The sequence below is a fragment of the Erpetoichthys calabaricus genome, chromosome 7 (genome assembly GCF_900747795.2).
Source record: "Erpetoichthys calabaricus chromosome 7, fErpCal1.3, whole genome shotgun sequence".
Classification (NCBI taxonomy): domain Eukaryota; kingdom Metazoa; phylum Chordata; class Cladistia; order Polypteriformes; family Polypteridae; genus Erpetoichthys; species Erpetoichthys calabaricus.
The window spans coordinates 178754799-178773441 of NC_041400.2; the positions used below are offsets into that span (position 1 = coordinate 178754799).

The following is an 18643-nucleotide window of genomic DNA, read 5'->3' on the forward strand; positions in this document are numbered from 1 at the left end:
TAGGGGCGGCACGGTGGCGCAGTGGGTAGCGCTGCTGCCTCGCAGTTGGGAGATCTGGGGACCTGGGTTCGATTCCCGGGTCCTCCCTGCGTGGAGTTTGCATGTTCTCCCCGTGTCTGCGTGGGTTTCCTCCGGGCGCTCCGGTTTCCTCCCACAGTCCAAAGACATGCAGGTTAGGTGGATTGGCGATTCTAAATTGGCCCTAGTGTGTGCTTGGTGTGTGGGTGTGTTTGTGTGTGTCCTGCGGTGGGTTGGCACCCTGCCCAGGATTGTTTCCTGCCTTGTGCCCTGTGTTGGCTGGGATTGGCTCCAGCAGACCCCCGTGACCCTGTGTTTGGATTCAGCGGGTTGGAAAATGGATGGATGGATGGTTCCTGTTAGAGAGGGTGTTAACAGGTCAACTTCTGGTTTGATTCAGGGTCCTGTTCACAATATAAGAAGAAACTCCTCATTTGAGGGATTCATTACAAATGTCATCCTCATCGCTGCAGTGGTGAAGAAATCTAAGGAACTGTGGAAAAGTTTGAGAATTTTTAGTACTGTATGCCAAGGATGGAAGGAGCTGTAGAGAAGGTAAGAGGGTGAATATATTGGCTTGTAATAGACAGAGGTTTCAAGTCCTGGAAAACTGATATCTAAAAATGGTAGAGTTGGGATAGAAATGTCAAGTGTAAATCTGTAAGATGGTTGGAAACTGGTAAGATCATTAATGATCTTTATAGCTGTAGCTGGCACATACTGTACTTTATATTATACACTTTTTTCTTCCATATCCTCTCCCAAGCTTTATTATAAGAATTCTATAAATTCTTCTGCTTCTTTTTAGTATCATTCACTCTCTAGCCCAGAAGAAACCATGCAATCTCATGATATACTCACTTAAATTCTGAAAAGCCACATGCCCACGCCAAGTGGCCATCGGTGTCAGTCTCTCAGGTGCATCAAAGAACTCCTCATCCGAACTGCTGTCTCCAAAGCCTGGTGGTGGCTCCAGAATGACATTATTCTCTACGATGCCGAGGGTACTTTCCTGGCATGTGGTAGGAGGTGTCGTTTCAGAAATGGTGTTCCTCCCAGCTCGGGCAAAAAAGTGTTTGTCAGTAGCGCTGTCTGGCGTGACGTTTGCACACAAGTTGTAATACTGCATGGTGTTCTCACTGAAAGTAAAGACACAGTCAGACGTAAGGCTGTTGGACGTATTCTCACTGGGAGTCAAGTGTTCACTCAGTAGACGCATGTCATCCATCAAGACTTCACCCTTCAGAATGTGCTTATGTAAAGAGACCACACCGTCATGATCACATGACCTCGTACCCTGTGTTACAGATTCATTCAGTTCAGCTTTTTCAAAGTGCACATTTTCAGGGTGCATTGTGCTTTCTGAATAGGGATGGGGAATCTGATAAAACTCTGTGCTGCTTGAAGAACATGCCACAAGATCATCCTCTTCCAAAGCATCCATTGAGTCACTAGAAAAACTTAATTTCAAACGGCTGTCCTCTCGACTTTCAGCTCTGCCAGAATCAGATGCTTCTGAAATGCTGTTATCAACCACACTGTCTTCACTGTCATGCTGGCAGCTATCTTTTGCATCTATTCTATCGCAGAGAGGCAGGTTATCCCATCCTTTCTCTTTAGAAATGGCTCCCGGACCACCTTTTGTTTGAATGATGTCAACGTCAGATAGTAAATCCTGAGATGAGTCCACTTCTGATGACTCCTCGGAGTCACTGCAGCCTCTTGATTCATATCCTGAAATATTACAAAAAAAATGTTTCTGTCTTTCCTTTCTTTACATTTGGTGAAGTAAATAAGAACACAAGTTAAAAAACAACATCAATGATTGAAGAGTTAATGAATTAAAACAGTGGATGGGTAAAAACTGCTTGTCTTTGAATACACAAAAAACAGAAATGTTATATACTGGGAGATGCTGTGTCACTTGTTAACTCAGTTGGTCCACACATCAGTTTTACTGAACTTGGGAGTTCTCTTGACACCAGTACATCTTTTAAAAAACACATTGCAACACTATCTAAGACCTGTTTTTTCCATCTTAAAAATATTAAAAAATTAAGATTGTTTCTAAACATGAATTTGTTGTGTTCTGGAGTCACTGACTGGGCAAAAGGGGTGTTGATGTCTCCAAAATGAGCCACAAAGCAGGCCAGGACCCTCACCAGCCATCCCAGAAAAGGCTCAGCCCATGTCAGCCAACCCCCAACTGTTACCTTCAGGCTGCAGTCTACACAGGCCTAAAAAAATGGGCAGCTGGCTTTAGAAGTTCAAAATCAAACTTTAAAAGTTCAAAATGAGAAGGGAGAAAAACTGTCATATCTCTGGCGTCAGTCAAAAACAGCCATTTGTAAAAATAAGCAATTCATTACAAAAAAGTAATCAAATAAGCAGAAAATGAGAAAATAAATAAGTTGGGCAAAAAGAGTACGTCTGAAAAGACAACCCAAAGCAAACAAGGCCAAATCAGGAGACCAGTATCCGAATCCAAGGAACAGAGCAGGATATCCACATAACGAGAGAATCAAAGGAAAACAATACAGGACTAACTCCAAACAACACTCTGTAATAAGCATAAGTTTAATATGTCACTGTACTCGGAGCAAATGTATCTTATACTGTAAATCTGCCCTTTTTCTACTCACATGCATAGTTGACACAGAGCCAGGGTTCTCCATATAGGACTGCTAGGCAAGCATTATAATATAAGACAAATAGAGACAACTGGAAACGTGCAGTCAGACTAAGGACTGTTAATATGATATTTTTTGTCTGTCAAAGTCAGCATGAAACTGTATCCTCTTTTGCCTTGTTTGGAATTGCATAATTCACCTAAGTGGGGGCCTGCACATGAAGAAAGAGTATAAAGACATGGAACATTGCCCAGCACACCTTTGGAGGGAGATAACGTCATCTGATCCTGAAAATCCTTCCACTGCAAACGGCGAAAATGGCAGACTCTGCACATCAGGCCCCCAATCCTGAATCGGGTTTTGCCATTGGTTTCCTTCATCTGTTATGCAGCATAAGCCGTCATTAAACAAAGCTAAGTTATTTCTCCTATGTGATTTCATACCGCCGTATCACTAAGGGAGGGGTATCGCCTTTTTATATTATATCTATATAGTTTCGGGTTATGTAACACTCCACAATTACAAAAGAACTCATTCCAAGGGAGCTAACGCCCCCTGCTGGATTCACATTCCATAATCCACCAAATTATAAAGGTGGGGGGCGGTCACTCAGCTGTGATGTGATGGCGGTCACAATTCCTGGCGTCCCACCCAAAGAACACACAGTATTGAAGAACAGTTATGATACACCAAAGCAATACTAAACAATAAACAAGTCTATCAGAAATTAAACAGGAAGATGATAAAAATGAAAAAGAACAAAATCAATAAGGAAACAGAAAATACACATAAGTTCAGGCTGTTAACATAATAGGAGAATACAGTGATCCCTCGCTATATCGCACTTCGCCTTTCGCGGCTTCACTCTATCGCGGATTTTATATGTAAGCATATTTAAATATATATTGCAGATTTTTTGCTGGTTCGCGGATTTCTGTGGACAATGGGTCTTTTAATTTCTGGTACATGCTTCCTCAGTTGGTTTGCCCAGTTGATTTCATACAAGGGACACTATTGGCAGATGGCTGAGAAGCTACCCAACTTACTTTTCTTTCTCTCTCTCTTGCGCTGACTATCTGTGATCCTGACGTAGGGGGTGTGAGCAGGGGGGCTGTTCGCACACCTAGACGATACGGACGCTCGTCTAAAAATGCTGAAAGATTATCTTCACGTTGCTACCTTCTGTGTGCAGCTTTTAAGTATGCTGCACGGTGCTTCGCATACTTAAAAGTTCAAAGGGCACGTATTGATTTTTGACTTTGTTTTTCTCTCTCTCTCTCTCTCTCTCCCTGCTCCTGACGGAGGGGGTGTGAGCTGCCACCTTCAACAGCTTTGTACCGCAAGCCAAACAGCCCTATTGATTTGTTTGGTTTTCTCTCACTTTCTGACATTCAGTGCTCCTGATGCGCACTCCTTTGAAGAGATATGTTTGCATTCTTTTAATTGTGAGACAGAACTGTCATCTCTGTCTTGTCATGGAGCACAGTTTAAACTTTTGAAAAAGAGACAAATGTTTGTTTGCAGTGTTTGAATAACGTTCCTGTCTCTCTACAACCTCCTGTGTTTCTGTGCAAATCTGTGACCCAAGCATGACAATATAAAAATAACCATATAAACATATGGTTTCTACTTCGCGGATTTTCTTATTTCGCGGGTGGCTCTGGAATGCAACCCCCGCGATGGAGGAGGGATTACTGTAGAGAGAAATTAATTAACATACTTGTTTCTAATAGTACAGGCTATTGAAATTCACTGGCCATTCAAATGATTCTTTATGCAGCTTCCAGTAATTTCAAAATGCTATGGCAAGAATCATTACAAGAACTAGAAAATATGACCTTAACCCTAGTTCTTAATTCTTTACACTGGCTTCCAGGTAAGCTTAGCATTAATTGCAAAATTCTCCTCCTTACAGTATAAAGCTTCATAAGGCCAAGGCCCTGCTTTCTTATCTAAACTTATCATTACCTACAAACTAGAGTTCACATTAAGATCTCAAAATAACAGCCAATTAAAAAATCCAAGGGTTGACAAAATTAAAGTGGAAGTGTTGAGCTTTTAGTATAGAGTCCCAGAGCTTCGGAATGAACTGCATGCTTATATAAGAAATGACCCTTTGGTCTCAGGATTGAATTAAATCCAGGCTGACGGCTCACCACTTTAGTGTAGCATACCCTGACTGGAGCTGCTGATTAGCGGTGTATAATTAGAGCATTATAACGTTACAACAATCTAGAAGAGAACAGGCCATTCAGCCCAACAAAGCTCGCCAGTCCTATCCACTTAATTCTCCTAAAAAAACAGCAAGTTGAGTTTTGAAAGTCCCTAAAGTCCTGCTGTCTACCATGCTACTTGGTAGCTTATTCCATGTGTCTGTGGTTCTCTGTGTATAGAAAATCTTCCTGATGTTTGTGCAAAATTTACCCTAAACAAGTTTCCAACTGCGTCCCCATGCTCTTGATGAACTCGTTTTAAACTAACAGTCTTGATCCACTGTGTTAATTCCCTCATAATTTTAAACACTTCAATCAGGTCTCCTCTTAATCTCCTTTTGTTTAAACTGTAAAGGCTCAGCTCTTTTCATCTTTCCTCATAATTAATCCCCTGTAGCCCTAGAATCAGCCTAGTCGCTGTTCTCTGGAACTTTTTTAGCGCTGCTATGTCCTTTTTTTAGCCTGGAGACCCAAACTGTCCACAGTACTCCAGATGAGTCCTCACCAGTGTGTTATAAATCTTGAGCAGACCCTCCTGTGACTTCTACTCCACACATCAAGGCGCTATATACGCTGACATTCTGTTAGAATTCTTAATGGCTTCTGAACACTGTCTGGCAGTTGATAGTGTTGAGGTCACTACGACTCCTAAATCCTTCTCATAAAGTGGACTTTCGATTTTCAGACCTCCCATTGTGTATTCAAACTTCACATTTTTACTTCTTACATGTAATATTTTACATTTACTGACATTAAATTTCATCTGCCACATATCTGCCCAAGCCTGTGTGCTATCCAAGTCCCTCTGTAATGATTCACTGTAGATTATCTGCCAATCCACCTATCTTGGTATCATCTGCAAACTTAACCAGCTTGTTACTTATATTCCTATCCCAATCACTTATAAAAATTAAAAATAGCAGTGACCCTAGCACTGACCCCGGAGGGACACCACTCTTTATATCAGGCAATTCTGAGTTCTAGATTCCTTGGATCATCACCCGCTGCTTCCTGTGTCTGAGTGAATTTTGCGACCATCTACAAACAACATCCTGAACTCCCACTTTTTTCAGTTTGATGCCCAACCTATCATGTGGCATCTTCTCAAATGCTTTCCGATTATCAAATGATTTTTAAGGCATCTCTGTTGTTTAGTCATTTGTATAAAAATATAAGTATGACAGTAATTCTAAACTGTTACTATCCCTCCTCTACTCTGTTTCTCTTCTGGGTATCCTGCTGCGGCATTTGATGCCACTGCTCTAATTCCAAGCTGTTCTCTTCCTCCTTGGAATGACACTTGAGATACCAGAAGCCTTAAAATCAAAGGATGAAATCAGTCATTGGAGTAGACAGCCCAGCATTGACTCTACATTAGAATGCCCAGGATGTAGTAGACAGTGTGACAGATAGGGGCTGCTGTCGTCCCCTTGAACCCTCTGACAAGGCGTCGGACACCAGATAAAAGTCCAAATGTGATATTTATTTGAATAATACAGTGCACAAAGCACCCTTCACTCCACAGTTCTCAATAATAAACAACCCTCTACTCCCAGACGCTTAGTCACCCTGCCTCCCAATTCAGCTCGTCTGTCTGGGATCTCCCACAGTCCTTTATAATCCTTGACCCGGAAGTACTTCTGAGCCCTCAGTCCATGTGATTATCCAGCACTTCCGGGTCATGTAAAAACTCTTCTTCTTTATCCCGGAAGTACGTCATTCCCTCTGTCGCTGTGACTAAGCTGTACTTCCAGGTTATAGGGCAAATAACAGTCCCTGGGCCTCCCTGCAGCGACTCCTGGTGGCCCCCATGGTATCCAGCAGGGCTGTGCATTAAAAGTCCACTGTCCATAATTCCCTGCTGGCATTCAGGGCACCTCCATGCTGCAAGGAGGGCTCCATCTGGTGGCCTGGGGGTATTGGCCGGGATGAATGGCCGGCCATATCTCACAAAAGCCAGTTGGCCGATGTGTCTAGGTGACTGTGACTGTGTCTGACTTTGTCTATAAATTTGTGTTTTAATTGACCAATGACCACTCAGACCCCAGAGATGCGGCTGACTGGAGTTTTTGTTTTCCTCTCCTCAGCTGTGAACTGGCCATCGCTCGATAATCCTAATGGAGAGATATTGTTAAGATCCAATTATTTTAATCGCAATGGGCCTGCTTTGTTTTACTGTGCATTTCAACAAATCTTTATCTTTATGTAATTAATCATTTGTAAAGTTGTAATTGTATTTTACTTATGAACATCTTACACAACTCTGAGCCTGGACTCAAAGAGGAGTGCTATATAAAAAAAACTGAATTAGATAGTTTGTATAAAACAACATCGTGAACGCTTCCGTGTAGAATCTATATACTGTATATAATTCACTAAGCAGCCACCAGCGCAAGCAAGACACCCATGAAGCACGCAGGATGGAGCCACACCCACCATCTCTAAGACCATTGGATACGACAACAACTCGCAGAGCCACGCCCACCAACTCGGATGCAGCAACTCACAAAACAGGGCGTCATTCGCGTTCGTCTCTGCTACAGTCCACATGCACCTCTGAGCCACGTTGACTTTTCATTATTCTTTTCGGTTACGACGCACGACCGCGTCCGCCATCGCAAACTGTTTTACACGCCATGGTCTTAGAGTTGGTAGGCGAGTCTCCGTGAATTGCTCTTGCAAGCGGGCACATGACCAGGCGGTGTGTATGCTTCGAGAACGAGGGTGGACGTGGCAGGACCATCTAAGAAGAAGCATGTTTGTCGCAGATGTGAATTGCTGTATGGAGCGTGTAAAACAGTTTGTTTGTTGAGGAAGTGAATCGCTGTATGCAGCGTGTAAAACAGTTTGTGAGGGGTATCCCATGATCTTAGAGTTGGTGGGCGGGTCTCTGTGAGTTGCTCTTCCGAGCGGGCACATGACCAGGTGGTGTGTATGCTTCGAGAATGAGGGTGGACGCGGCAGGACCATCTAAGAAGAAGCATGTTTGTTGCGGATGTGAATCGCTGTATGCAGCGTGTAAAACAGTTTGCGAGGGGTATCCCATGGTCTTACAGTTGGTGGGCAGGTCTCTGTCAGTTGCTCTTGCGAGCGGGCACATGACCAGGCAGTGTGTATGCTTCGAGTGCGAGGGTGGACGCGACAGGACCATCTAAGAAAAATCATGTTTGTCACGGATGTGAATCGCTGTATGCAGCGTGTAAAACAGTTTGTTTGTCGCGGATGTGAATCGCTGAATGAGCGTGCGATGGCGGTCCTCCAATTGTCAGTCACGGACAATTGTATGTTGCCCTCTCCAGAGTTCCATCTTTTCATTCACCTACAGTCGTATCCTCAAACCCACCCCATTTGGACAACTGTGTCTTTCAGGAAGTGTTCACCCATCAATACATAATTATGCGGCATATGCTACGCTGCGGGTTGGCTAATATTAGTAATTCTCCTTGACTGCACTTTAAGATTACTTGCCTCAGTCTTTTTCAGTACTATATAAATAATTTGTAACGTTTTATTTTACATTCTATGCATTCTATGCATTATTTATTCTACCCTTATGTACTGACATCAATAAATTATTATTACACATCTTTAACACATCTCTGCAGCCCACACTTTGGCCATCTGAGTAAACAGCTATGCTATTTAGTTGGAAAGCCTCCATTATGCTCTTCTACAACACTTCACTTGCTAGTTTTAAAAACACCAGTGGAGTTTTGACCTGGGAACTGGATATAGTATTTTATTGTAATATCTCTCTTTCCTGGTGTGGTAGATCTTCAATTCTTCTGCAGACTGTGTTAAGTTTTAATTATTTTGCTCAAAGTAGCCAGGATGAACTGAATTTACAGAACTTGAATTAATTACAGGCATTACAAGTCTTTATTGTCTGTAGTAGTAGGGTGTTATACCATGTTAGCCATTATGGACGCAATGAGATGTCAAGCAAAATGACGTCTTTCGTTGGCTAACTAAAAAGATTACAATATGCAAGCTTTTCAGGCAACTCAGGCCCCTTCTTCAGGCAAGATGTACACACAACTAACAAATACTTGGGATCAACAGTACAGAGTAGTGGGGAGTGTGGAAAAGCGATGAAGAAGAGAGTGCAGGCAGGGTGGAATGGGTGGAGAAGAGTATCAGGAGTGATTTGTGACAGACAGGTATCAACAAGAGTGAAAGGGATGGTCTACAGGATGGTAGTGAGACCAGCTATGGTATATGGGTTGGCGATGGTGACACTGACCAGAAAGCAGGAGACAGAGCTGGAGGTGCAGTGTGGACTTCTCTTTGAAGCCTTTCTTGTGTATTCAATATTTCATGCTTCTGCTCCAGTCAGTTTGTTTTTCAATTCGATTTATGACCTGGGAATGGGAAATGAGTTCATACTGTAACACAACCTGTTTTAATTCACTTATAATCTGGGAACGGATGCATGCCGTAGGACTAGGAATTACAGAATTTGTTCAGCTTGAGGAAGGAAGGAGTGCAGAGGTACTCAAAAGATCAAACACTTTGATCCGAGTCACTCATCGTCAGGACCAGATAGCCAATCAAACGTGTATAATGTCACATGTACTGACCCCCCGATGTATGCATTTTAACATAAATATATAGATAGCTCATTTGAGGGACCAAAAAGGAAGAAGTCAAGAGAAGGGTGACAAAGGAAGAAGCGTCAGAGATCAAGAGATGTGAGACCATTGATTTGGACGTCAGAAAATGTAACCTATGAGTAACGCTGATCACTAAACCAAAAGCCGCCCGGCTCAGCATCCACCTCTTGACATTTCAGATTTTTAGTGAGCTTTTCTAAGACTGTTTACATATCTGCTATCTATTTTCTTTCATGTTTTCTTCATTTTGGTTTTGTTCTATCATAATAAATACAACACTGTTTTTTAATTTTATACCCTTTGTCTTTTACCTAGAGAAATTGAAATAAGAAGGCACCAAGGTTGGGCAAAATTGCCAACTTCTTCCTCACAGGGTTTATCAAGGCGGTTGAGGTCACCACTCAATAATTAGAACAACTGCAGTAAAAGTAAGACATTGTTTGATTAGTAAGTGACATGTGTGGTATAGCGGGTCCACAGCTCCCATCAAAGGCTGGTTTTAAATAAATAATCACTGTGCTCGCGGCTTAGCGAGGGGGCGTGGTGGTTGTGTTGCTGAAGCAGTTCTCTGGGCAGAGGTGTGACCACGGGGGGGCTGGGGTGGGTACTACCCCCCAGAGACAAGCCATGCCACCCCTGCGAAATGCTCTGTCTGTCCAATGAAAACTCTGGAGAAGAATAACATTTGATTTTCAAAACTGGGTTGCTTTCCAATCGGCCCGTTTGAATTTGGGGCGTATCCGTCAGTGTCTCCTGCACTAGACAGGCACCGTGCTGCTCACAGTTCAATTCGCCGCACATTTTGCAGCACGTTTTGAACCTGTTGACCGCATTCTTTAATTAAAACAGCGTATACGTTCCATTCTTCTTTTATTTTCTGGTTGGTAACACCAAAGGCTATGCATAGGTGGCTTATTAAAAAGCAGACATCTTCAACCTCTGTCCCTCCGCAAGCTGCTGGCTCCACGGTTGAGCCCAGCACCACTGCTACCAACACGGAGCACAGCGCACCCACGTCGGGAACTGAAACTCCAAAAGATGTAGATAAGCCTACACAATCCTCCAGCTCTGCGCCTGTGTCGGGTACTCCAAACCTCTGCCTTCAACAAAATATACAGTCCGGTCTGCCTGACTTAAATATGGATAGCCCATCCCAGCCCATTTTAATTATCCCAAGCGCGCATTCGGAAAGACACTCAGATGTTTTAGTGCAAGCTGGTATCAGTCTCGACCATGGCTTGAATATTCTGTTGTCCGTGATGCCAGTTTTTGCTTTGCCTGCCACAAATTTAGTGTTTCCAATTCGGACCGCGAGGACATATTCACTAAACACGGCTACACTAATTGGAAAAAAGCTCTAGAAAAAGACAGTGGCGTCTTCCACAAACACGCGCCTAGTATCCCGCAAGTCAGAGCCATGTCTGCATCACAGCACTCATTGGCGTGTCTTCAGCTGCATGCGAAAGCTCTTTCTCTACTTTGAACCACATTCTCACTCCACTCACCAAACAATGCTGCATTCAAGGAAGAGAAATTTAGTCATTCTGGCACATGAGAAAAACATCACAGAAAATCTAGGCATGAATGAATCTATTTCAGAATTTGCCAAGAGTAACCGCAGACTGGTCCTGTAGATAACATCCTGGTTAAACACTGGAAACTGATGTCCTATAGCCTCCCATGACTACAATAAGCCACGTTTCTGTTCTGGCTCTCATATGTTATATACATTTGACTTTGTTGATATTTACCTTGTAGATGCAGTTCTATATTTGTTCACAAAAAATAATAATACAAGTTCCATTGCCTCTGTTAATTTTATTGAACAATAGGTTATGATTTATGCCACAATTTTTGCTTTTATATGTTATATAAAACTATGTTGTTATTATTATTTGAGCCCCCTACAAAAATGGGGATGGATGGATAGATGGATATTTTTTGCACCCCCAGACAAGCCAAATGCCCACCCACACATGATGTTCTGGTCACACCTCTGTCTCAGGGCGATTTGCGGTGTGGGAGTTTCTCACCTAAGTGCACAGGTGAGAGATCGCCCGCATCCGTGATTGTTCCTGGGGCTGCTAATTTGCCACAGCTGCTATGCCCTCTCGATACATAGAAGCGCGAGTCGGCTAGAGAGACGGGAAGAAAAAAGTAAAGGAAAGAAAGAGAACGGGAGGTAGCGAGAGAAGACAGAAAGCAGGTGGAGAGAGCCGGTGTGAGGAAGAAGGAAAGTGAGTGAGTGAGTGAGTGAGTGAGTGAGTGAGTGAGTGAGTGAGTGAGTGAGTGAGTGAGTGAGTGAGTGAGTGAGTGAGTGAGTGAGCGAGCGAGTCAGTGAGTGAGTCAGTAAGTCAGTGAGTCAGTGAGTGAGCAAGCAAGAGCAGGCTCGAATGAGAGAAAGCAGGAAGCTGGGAGGAGAGCCCACGAGGGGAGTGTTTGGCCGACGCTCAGTGGGGCTGAAAGAAGCAGTCGCTCAAGCTGAGCGATTAAGTAGCTGGAGTGACCAGTAGAGGCGACAACTAAACGTTGACAGGTGCAGGAGTCGAGGAGGCTTTGGGCTGGTTTAGCCCCAGCGTGAGCGCCTTGGCCGCTGGGGAAATAACCCAAGTCTCGGTCCGGTTTGGAGCCCGACGTAGCCAAGGATCGGAGGGCTACCGGACCCGAGTGAAAGGCAGCTGTTCCTGCAAGGTAGGCGACTCTCCTGTTGAGTAGCAGGGGAGCTGCCATGGTAAAAAGAAGACACCGGGATTTGTAATTTTAAAGGATTGCTTCCTGTGATATTTTAACCTCGTTGTTTTTAGAAGATTTTTCTATTTTGTTTTAAACCTCCACGTGTCACTTTTTCTTTTTAATAGATTATTTATTTAATGAAGGCAATTTTGGAGACACTGCACTTTATTTTGAACACTTGTTTTGTTGAATGTTTTTAATAAAAGCACTTTGCACTTTTTCACCATCCCCTTGCTGTGTTGTTGCCTCACTGCTTAGCTCGTCGGTAACATTACCGACGGTGACGGGTTCAAGGGCTCCCAAACAGCAGATGGGAGCATGGAGCTAAACCCGCATTGTCACAACATGAAACCAAAAGAGTTGCGCTTTTACGTATGTTGCAATGACATCATGAGTCCTACCTAGAGAATCCTGTGCAGAAAACTGCGGCGTGACTGGCAAATGGCACCACCCGAGACTTGGTCTGGATAGGACCTCAGTGTATGTGTGTGTGTGTACATCTGTGCGTGTGTGTTAATCTTCAAAGGTGGGAGTAGATGAACCTGATAAATGTCCCTGGTAAGTCTCAAAAACCTCACGATAATACATTCTCTTATTCCAATATTCCCACTACGTCAGTTGTGGGCTTTCCAAAATGGTTTTGTTGTCAGTCCAATTGAAGTCAGTTCTCTATGGTATTGTACGCTGGCTGAGGGCACTACAACAATTTACATGTAATAATATAGCAACAGGAGAACACACAACCATACAACGTGCATACATTATAGCAGTGGACCTGGTTAGGATGTGAATTACAGACAGAACAAGTGGTACAAGTTGAAGGAAAAGTCCTACAAGACACCAAACAACAACCTGTTCCTCGAAAGAAGACCATAAGGAAACACTGCAGCTAGGTGGCCAGCTTTCCTTGATGAGCGTAGCAAACATTTCATATAAGACTGGTCAGTATTACCTTCTTCAGCAAGCATTTTGTGCATTTTCTGATAACATGTCCATGAGAATATGGATGCTCCAGAATCAATAAACAGCTTATAATAGCCAGCGACAAGACAGGCCAGGTCCTTGGCAGCAAGAGACTCCATTAGCAATGAAATGGGCTGGAAAGAAAGAAAGAGAAAGAAAGAAAGAACATTCAAATTATTGGTTTGACATTTACTGCATTTCTATTTTTCTTTATTCGTTTTAATGAGAGGCAGATGACATTCTATACAATAAAGTCAAACTTAACACAGCAAAATTCAAAACCCCACCCAAGAGAAAGAGCCAACAATCAAAGATATTCTTACAAAGTATCCTTTTCCCTGAAATGGAAGCTTATTCTAAAATGTTATTGATCAGATCCTGCCATATTTGAAAAAAGTTTTGAACAGATCCTCTAAGTGAGAATTTGTTTTTTACCAATTTTAAATAATATATAACATCAGTTGCCCACTGACTTAAAAGTGGCGGAGTGGGATTCTTCAAGTTGAGCGAGATAAGTCTACGTGCCAATAGTGAAGTAAAGGCAATGACAGTTTGTTTGTCCTTCTCCACTTTAAGCCCCTCTGTGAGCCCACCAAACACAGCTGTTAGTGGATTAGGAGGGATTGGAACACCAAGGCTGTCTGAGAGGCACACAAAGATTTTTGACCAAAATGTTGATCCTTTCCTCACCATAGCCTGAGATCTTTGAAAGGAAGGGACTTTGAAATATTTTTTATAAATTGTAGAGATGCTATCTGAGTCTTCAAGACTGATCAATATTTCTTCTAGAATAGAACAAGGAAGGAGGCGAGGAAAATTGGGCAGGTTGTGTTTAGCAACGGTTTCTAGCTTGAAAGTAGCGGATGAATTGTGTTGATGAGAAGCTGAATTTGAAGCGTAATTGTTCGTAGGATGTGAAGAGATTATCTATGTACCGTACACGTCTCTGAGTGTTTTAATCCCAGACATTTTCCAAACATTAAATGCCGTATATGATTCAGAGGGTGGAAAAATGTGGTTATCATGTAGGGGTGCAACAGATAAGAGCTTTTCTGTCTTGAAGTGCTTCCCACATTGGTTCCATATTCTGAGAAAATGAAGGGCAATTGGATTATTAGTGTATTGACGGTAATTTGTATTAACAAGAGCAGGGAATATAAAGAAGTACTGCAAGATTTTATATCTATTGCAGAAAATGGCTTGTGTATATTCGTCAATTTGTGCCGATGTCTGGGTCTTTATAGCATTTACTGCATTTCTAGTGGTGGGAAATTATAACAAACTAGCCAATCCGCGGCGTAGCATACACTGCATAATTATGTATTGATGGGTGAACACTTCCTGAAAGACACAGTTGTCCAAATGGGGTGGGTTTGAGGAGACGACTGTAAGTGAATGCAAAGATGGAACTCTAGAGAGAGGGCGGGGAAGCGGGCCCGAGAGGTTTCGGGTCCTAACCGTCCAACGACGAGTCGGCACAACCGGTAACGATCCTTCCGCAGGTTCACCTACGGAACCCGTGTTAGGACACTTACATCCTCTAGATAGGCAAGTTCGATCATCTGACGCCCATTCCGCCCCCGGCATTCTAGTCTGCCGATTTCTTAAGTCATCTCTTAGTCATCGTTCAGTACGCACTGCCTGCTCATGTGTCCGTCCCCAACTCCTCACCTGAATTGCTTTCGTCTGTGTACATTCCACATGCACTTGTGAGTCACGTTGACTGTTCGTTTTCCACACACCGCCTCAGTCGCATGCACCTGTGAGCCATGTTCGGGCCGGGTGAGGTTTCCCATGTTGAGTCAAATTAAGCCACAGGCTCCACACCTGGTGGTGCCCTTCCGTCAATTCCTTTCAGTTTCAGCTTTGCAACCATACTCCCCCAAGAACTCAAAGACTTTGGTTACCCGGTTGGCAGCCCGGCGGGTCATGGGAATAACGCCGCCGGATCTCCAGTTGGCATCGTGTATGGTCGGAACTACAACTTTCGTTCTTGATTAAGGAACACATTCTTGGCAAATGCTTTCGCTCTCGCGCCATGGTCGGCTGTTTAGTGAATTGTTGGTGGGCGGGGCTCTGTGACTTGGCGGGCGGGGCTGTCTTGCGTGCGTCTTGCTTGCCATGGACTTAGTGAATTATATATATAGATTAAAAGTCAAAGATAACGATTAGAAATTTTATACATTTAATGAATACAGTCTTTCATTATTTTCTTTCTTTTTATTCATTTATTTATTGGTTGTTGACCAGTGTGTGCTGCTGGTGCTCTCCTGCTGTCTCCTGTATTTGCAGTTGAATCCTGCCATTAGGGGGATATCTATTTATGTGTGCCAGAAGAGACCCCACTCTATTGGGCCCTTGAGTAAGGCCCTTAAACCTGCAATTGCTCCGTCCTGGTTAGGACATTAATCTGCATCCAACCCTGCAAGCAGGTCCTCAAACTTGCAAGGACAACCTGGGGGTTGGTGGCAGGGTTGGCATTCTAGCCACTGTAAAAAACCTCACACTCTTCAGTGTGGTGCTGAGGTGTCACCCGTTGCATGGCTGCACTCAGATCTCAATCCGAGTGGTTTGTAGCGTGGTGGGTGTGACAACACATTATAATCAGCGCATGCTTCCAACCTCTCTCTCTATGTATGTGTTGGGATATGAGTCTTTGGATACAATAACTCAAAACTTGAATCACTCAGTCCAAATGAAACTTGGCGTATTTGTTAGCTCTGTGAAAACTACGTACATACACCACACAGTGTCTATAAAAAGTACTTCCCCCTAGGCAGTTTTCACATTTCATTTTTAGAAAAATAATACATTTGATAAATAAGAAGAGACCGTTCAGTCCATTGGGCTTGTTAGTGTAAGTAAAAGCTAAGCTGTCTCAATGTCTCATCCTGATATTTCCTAAAGATTGTTGAGTTTTCTGTCCAAAGACATGCAGGTTAGGTGCATTACCGATTCTAAATTGTCCCTAGTGTGTGTGTGTGTGTGTGTGTGTGTGTGTGTGCGCCCTGCGGTTGGCTGGCACCCTACCCAGGGTTTGTTTCCTGCCTTGCGCCGTGTGTTGGCTGGGATTGGCTCCGACAGACCCCTGTGACCCTGTAGTTAGGATATAACAGGTTGGATAATGGATGGATGGATGTTGAGTTTTCTGCTTTAACTCCACGTCTCAGCAGTTTGTCCCAGACTCCCACAATTCTTTGTGTAAAGAAGTGCTTCCTGGCTTCATTCTTAAACGCACTTCCCCTTAATTTCCACTGACATTCACCAATAGGATAAATGAACACTGAATTTCATCCATCCATCCATCCATCCATTGTCTCCCGCTTATCCGAGGTCGGGTCGCGGGGGCAGCAGCTTGAGCAGAGATGCCCAGACTTCCCTCCCCCCGGCCACTTCTTCTAGCTCTTCCGGGAGAATCCCAAGGCGTTCCCAGGCCAGTCGAGAGACATAGTCCCTCCAACGTGTCCTGGGTCTTCCCCGGGGCCTCCTCTCGGTTAGACATGCCCGGAACACCTCACCAGGGAGGCGTCCAGGAGGCATCCTGATCAGATGCCCGAGCCACCTCATCTGACTCCTCTCGATGCGGAGGAGCAGCGGCTCTACTCTGAGCCCCTAACGGATGACTGAGCTTCTCACCCTATCTTTAAGGGAAAGCCCAGACACCCTGTGGAGGAAACTCATTTCAGCCGCTTGTATTCGCGATCTCGTTCTTTCGGTCACTACCCATAGTTCATGACCATAGGTGAGGGTAGGAACATAGATCGACTGGTAAATTGAGAGCTTCGCCTTGCGGCTCAGCTCCTTTTTCACCACAACAGACCGATGCAGAGCCCACATTACTGCAGATGCTGCACCGATCCGCCTGTCGATCTCACGCTCCATTCTTCCCTCACTCGTGAATGAGACCCCAAGATACTTGAACTCCTCCACTTGGGGCAGGATCTCGCTACCAACCCTGAGAGGGCACTCCACCCTTTTCCGGCTGAGGACCATGGTCTCGGATTTGGAGGTGCTGATTCTCATCCCAGCCGCTTCACACTCGGCTGCGAACCGATCCAGAGAGAGCTGAAGATCACGGCCTGATGAAGCAAACAGGACAACATCATCTGCAAAAAGCAGTGACCCAATCCTGAGCCCACCAAACCGGACCCCCTCAACGCCCTGGCTGCGCCTAGAAATTCTGTCCATAAAAGTTATGAACAGAATCAGTGACAAAGGGCAGCCCTGGCGGAGTCCAACTCTCACTGGAAACGGGTTCGACTTACTGCCGGCAATGCGGACTAAGCTCTGACACCGGTTGTACAGGGACCGAACAGCCCTTATCAGGGGGTCTGGTACCCCATACTCCCGGAGTACCCCCCACAGGATTCCCCGAGGGACACGGTCGAATGCCTTTTCCAAGTCCACAAAACACATGTAGACTGGTTGGGTGAACTCCCATGCACCCTCCAGGACCCTGCTAAGGGTGTAGAGCCGGTCCACTGTTCCGCGACCAGGACGAAAACCACACTGTTCCTCCTGAATCCAAGGCTCGACTATCCGACGGACCCTCCTCTCCAGGACCCCCGAATAGACTTTTCCAGGGAGGGTGAGGAGTGTGATCCCTCTGTAGTTGGAACACACCCTCCGATCTGAATTTCAATAAATTAAATTTTCCTTTTTTAACACTCATCAACACATAAAGGCAATAATGTCAAAAATGAAACTTATTTACGAATAGAAAACTTAAACTAACTGGGAAACGCTTTATTTGCTGAAGCTAATCTGTGCTTAAATATACAGAAGGAGCTACAACTTGAGGTGCCCAGTGACAAAAGATGACAGAAAAATGACAGAACTGAAAAGAAAGGAGGAAAATGTACAGCGTGAAGCAATGGTGAGGCTTAGGCAGTGCTTGAAGTGAGATGGTACTTCTCCATTTCTAGCAGATGCATATCGGGAGTGTTGGGTGCACACCTGCAGTCTGTTCATATCCAAGCAGCTTGTTGATCAAATATAAAAGAATTGAGATGCTCAAAACTCCAATGGGGACCCCCCAGCCCACTCTTTTATGTAATGTTAAACTATAGCGCTGCTCAACTCCAAAAGTAACTGTCTACCCTCCACTTTTTGATTTAATATTAAACTATGGAACCGCGTGAAACTCCAAGGGGGAAATCCTCTCCCACTCTGCAATCGTATCACAACATTCAAACGCCCCAGAAATGCTCTTCAATCAAATAAATCTGCCTACAACAGAGCAATCCTACACTTCTGTATATGCACTTCAGGCACTGGGCGTAGGGCCACTGATGATTAGGGTGCACATGTGAACAAAGTAATTTAATGCTTATGGAGGACAAATGTCTTTACTGTAGAGACAGAGAAAGAGATGCTTACTGGTCCCACCACAGGCAGGAAAACAAAGGCATATCCAGGAATGAGCTGCTTTATCCCACTAGCCTGCTGTTGCCATTCAGCATTTTTTTAAATA

The 18643-nt window shown here is 44.1% G+C and overlaps 2 protein-coding genes across 2 annotated transcripts in view; one reads left to right on the forward strand and one right to left on the reverse strand.

Annotated features, from left to right (window-relative positions):
* LOC114654912 (baculoviral IAP repeat-containing protein 1-like) overlaps positions 1–18643 on the forward strand; it is an 828238-nt gene that overhangs the window by 306332 nt on the left and 503263 nt on the right. The window lies entirely within an intron of this gene.
* The window catches only part of LOC114654189 (FERM and PDZ domain-containing protein 1), an 85352-nt gene that overhangs the window by 9095 nt on the left and 57614 nt on the right, over positions 1–18643 (reverse strand). Inside the window, exons 13-14 of the mRNA XM_028804595.2 lie at positions 13160–13304; positions 880–1752 (exon numbers count right to left, since the gene is read on the reverse strand). Coding sequence (XP_028660428.2) covers positions 880–1752; positions 13160–13304 — 1018 coding nt within the window. The remainder of the gene's footprint in view (positions 1–879; positions 1753–13159; positions 13305–18643) is intronic.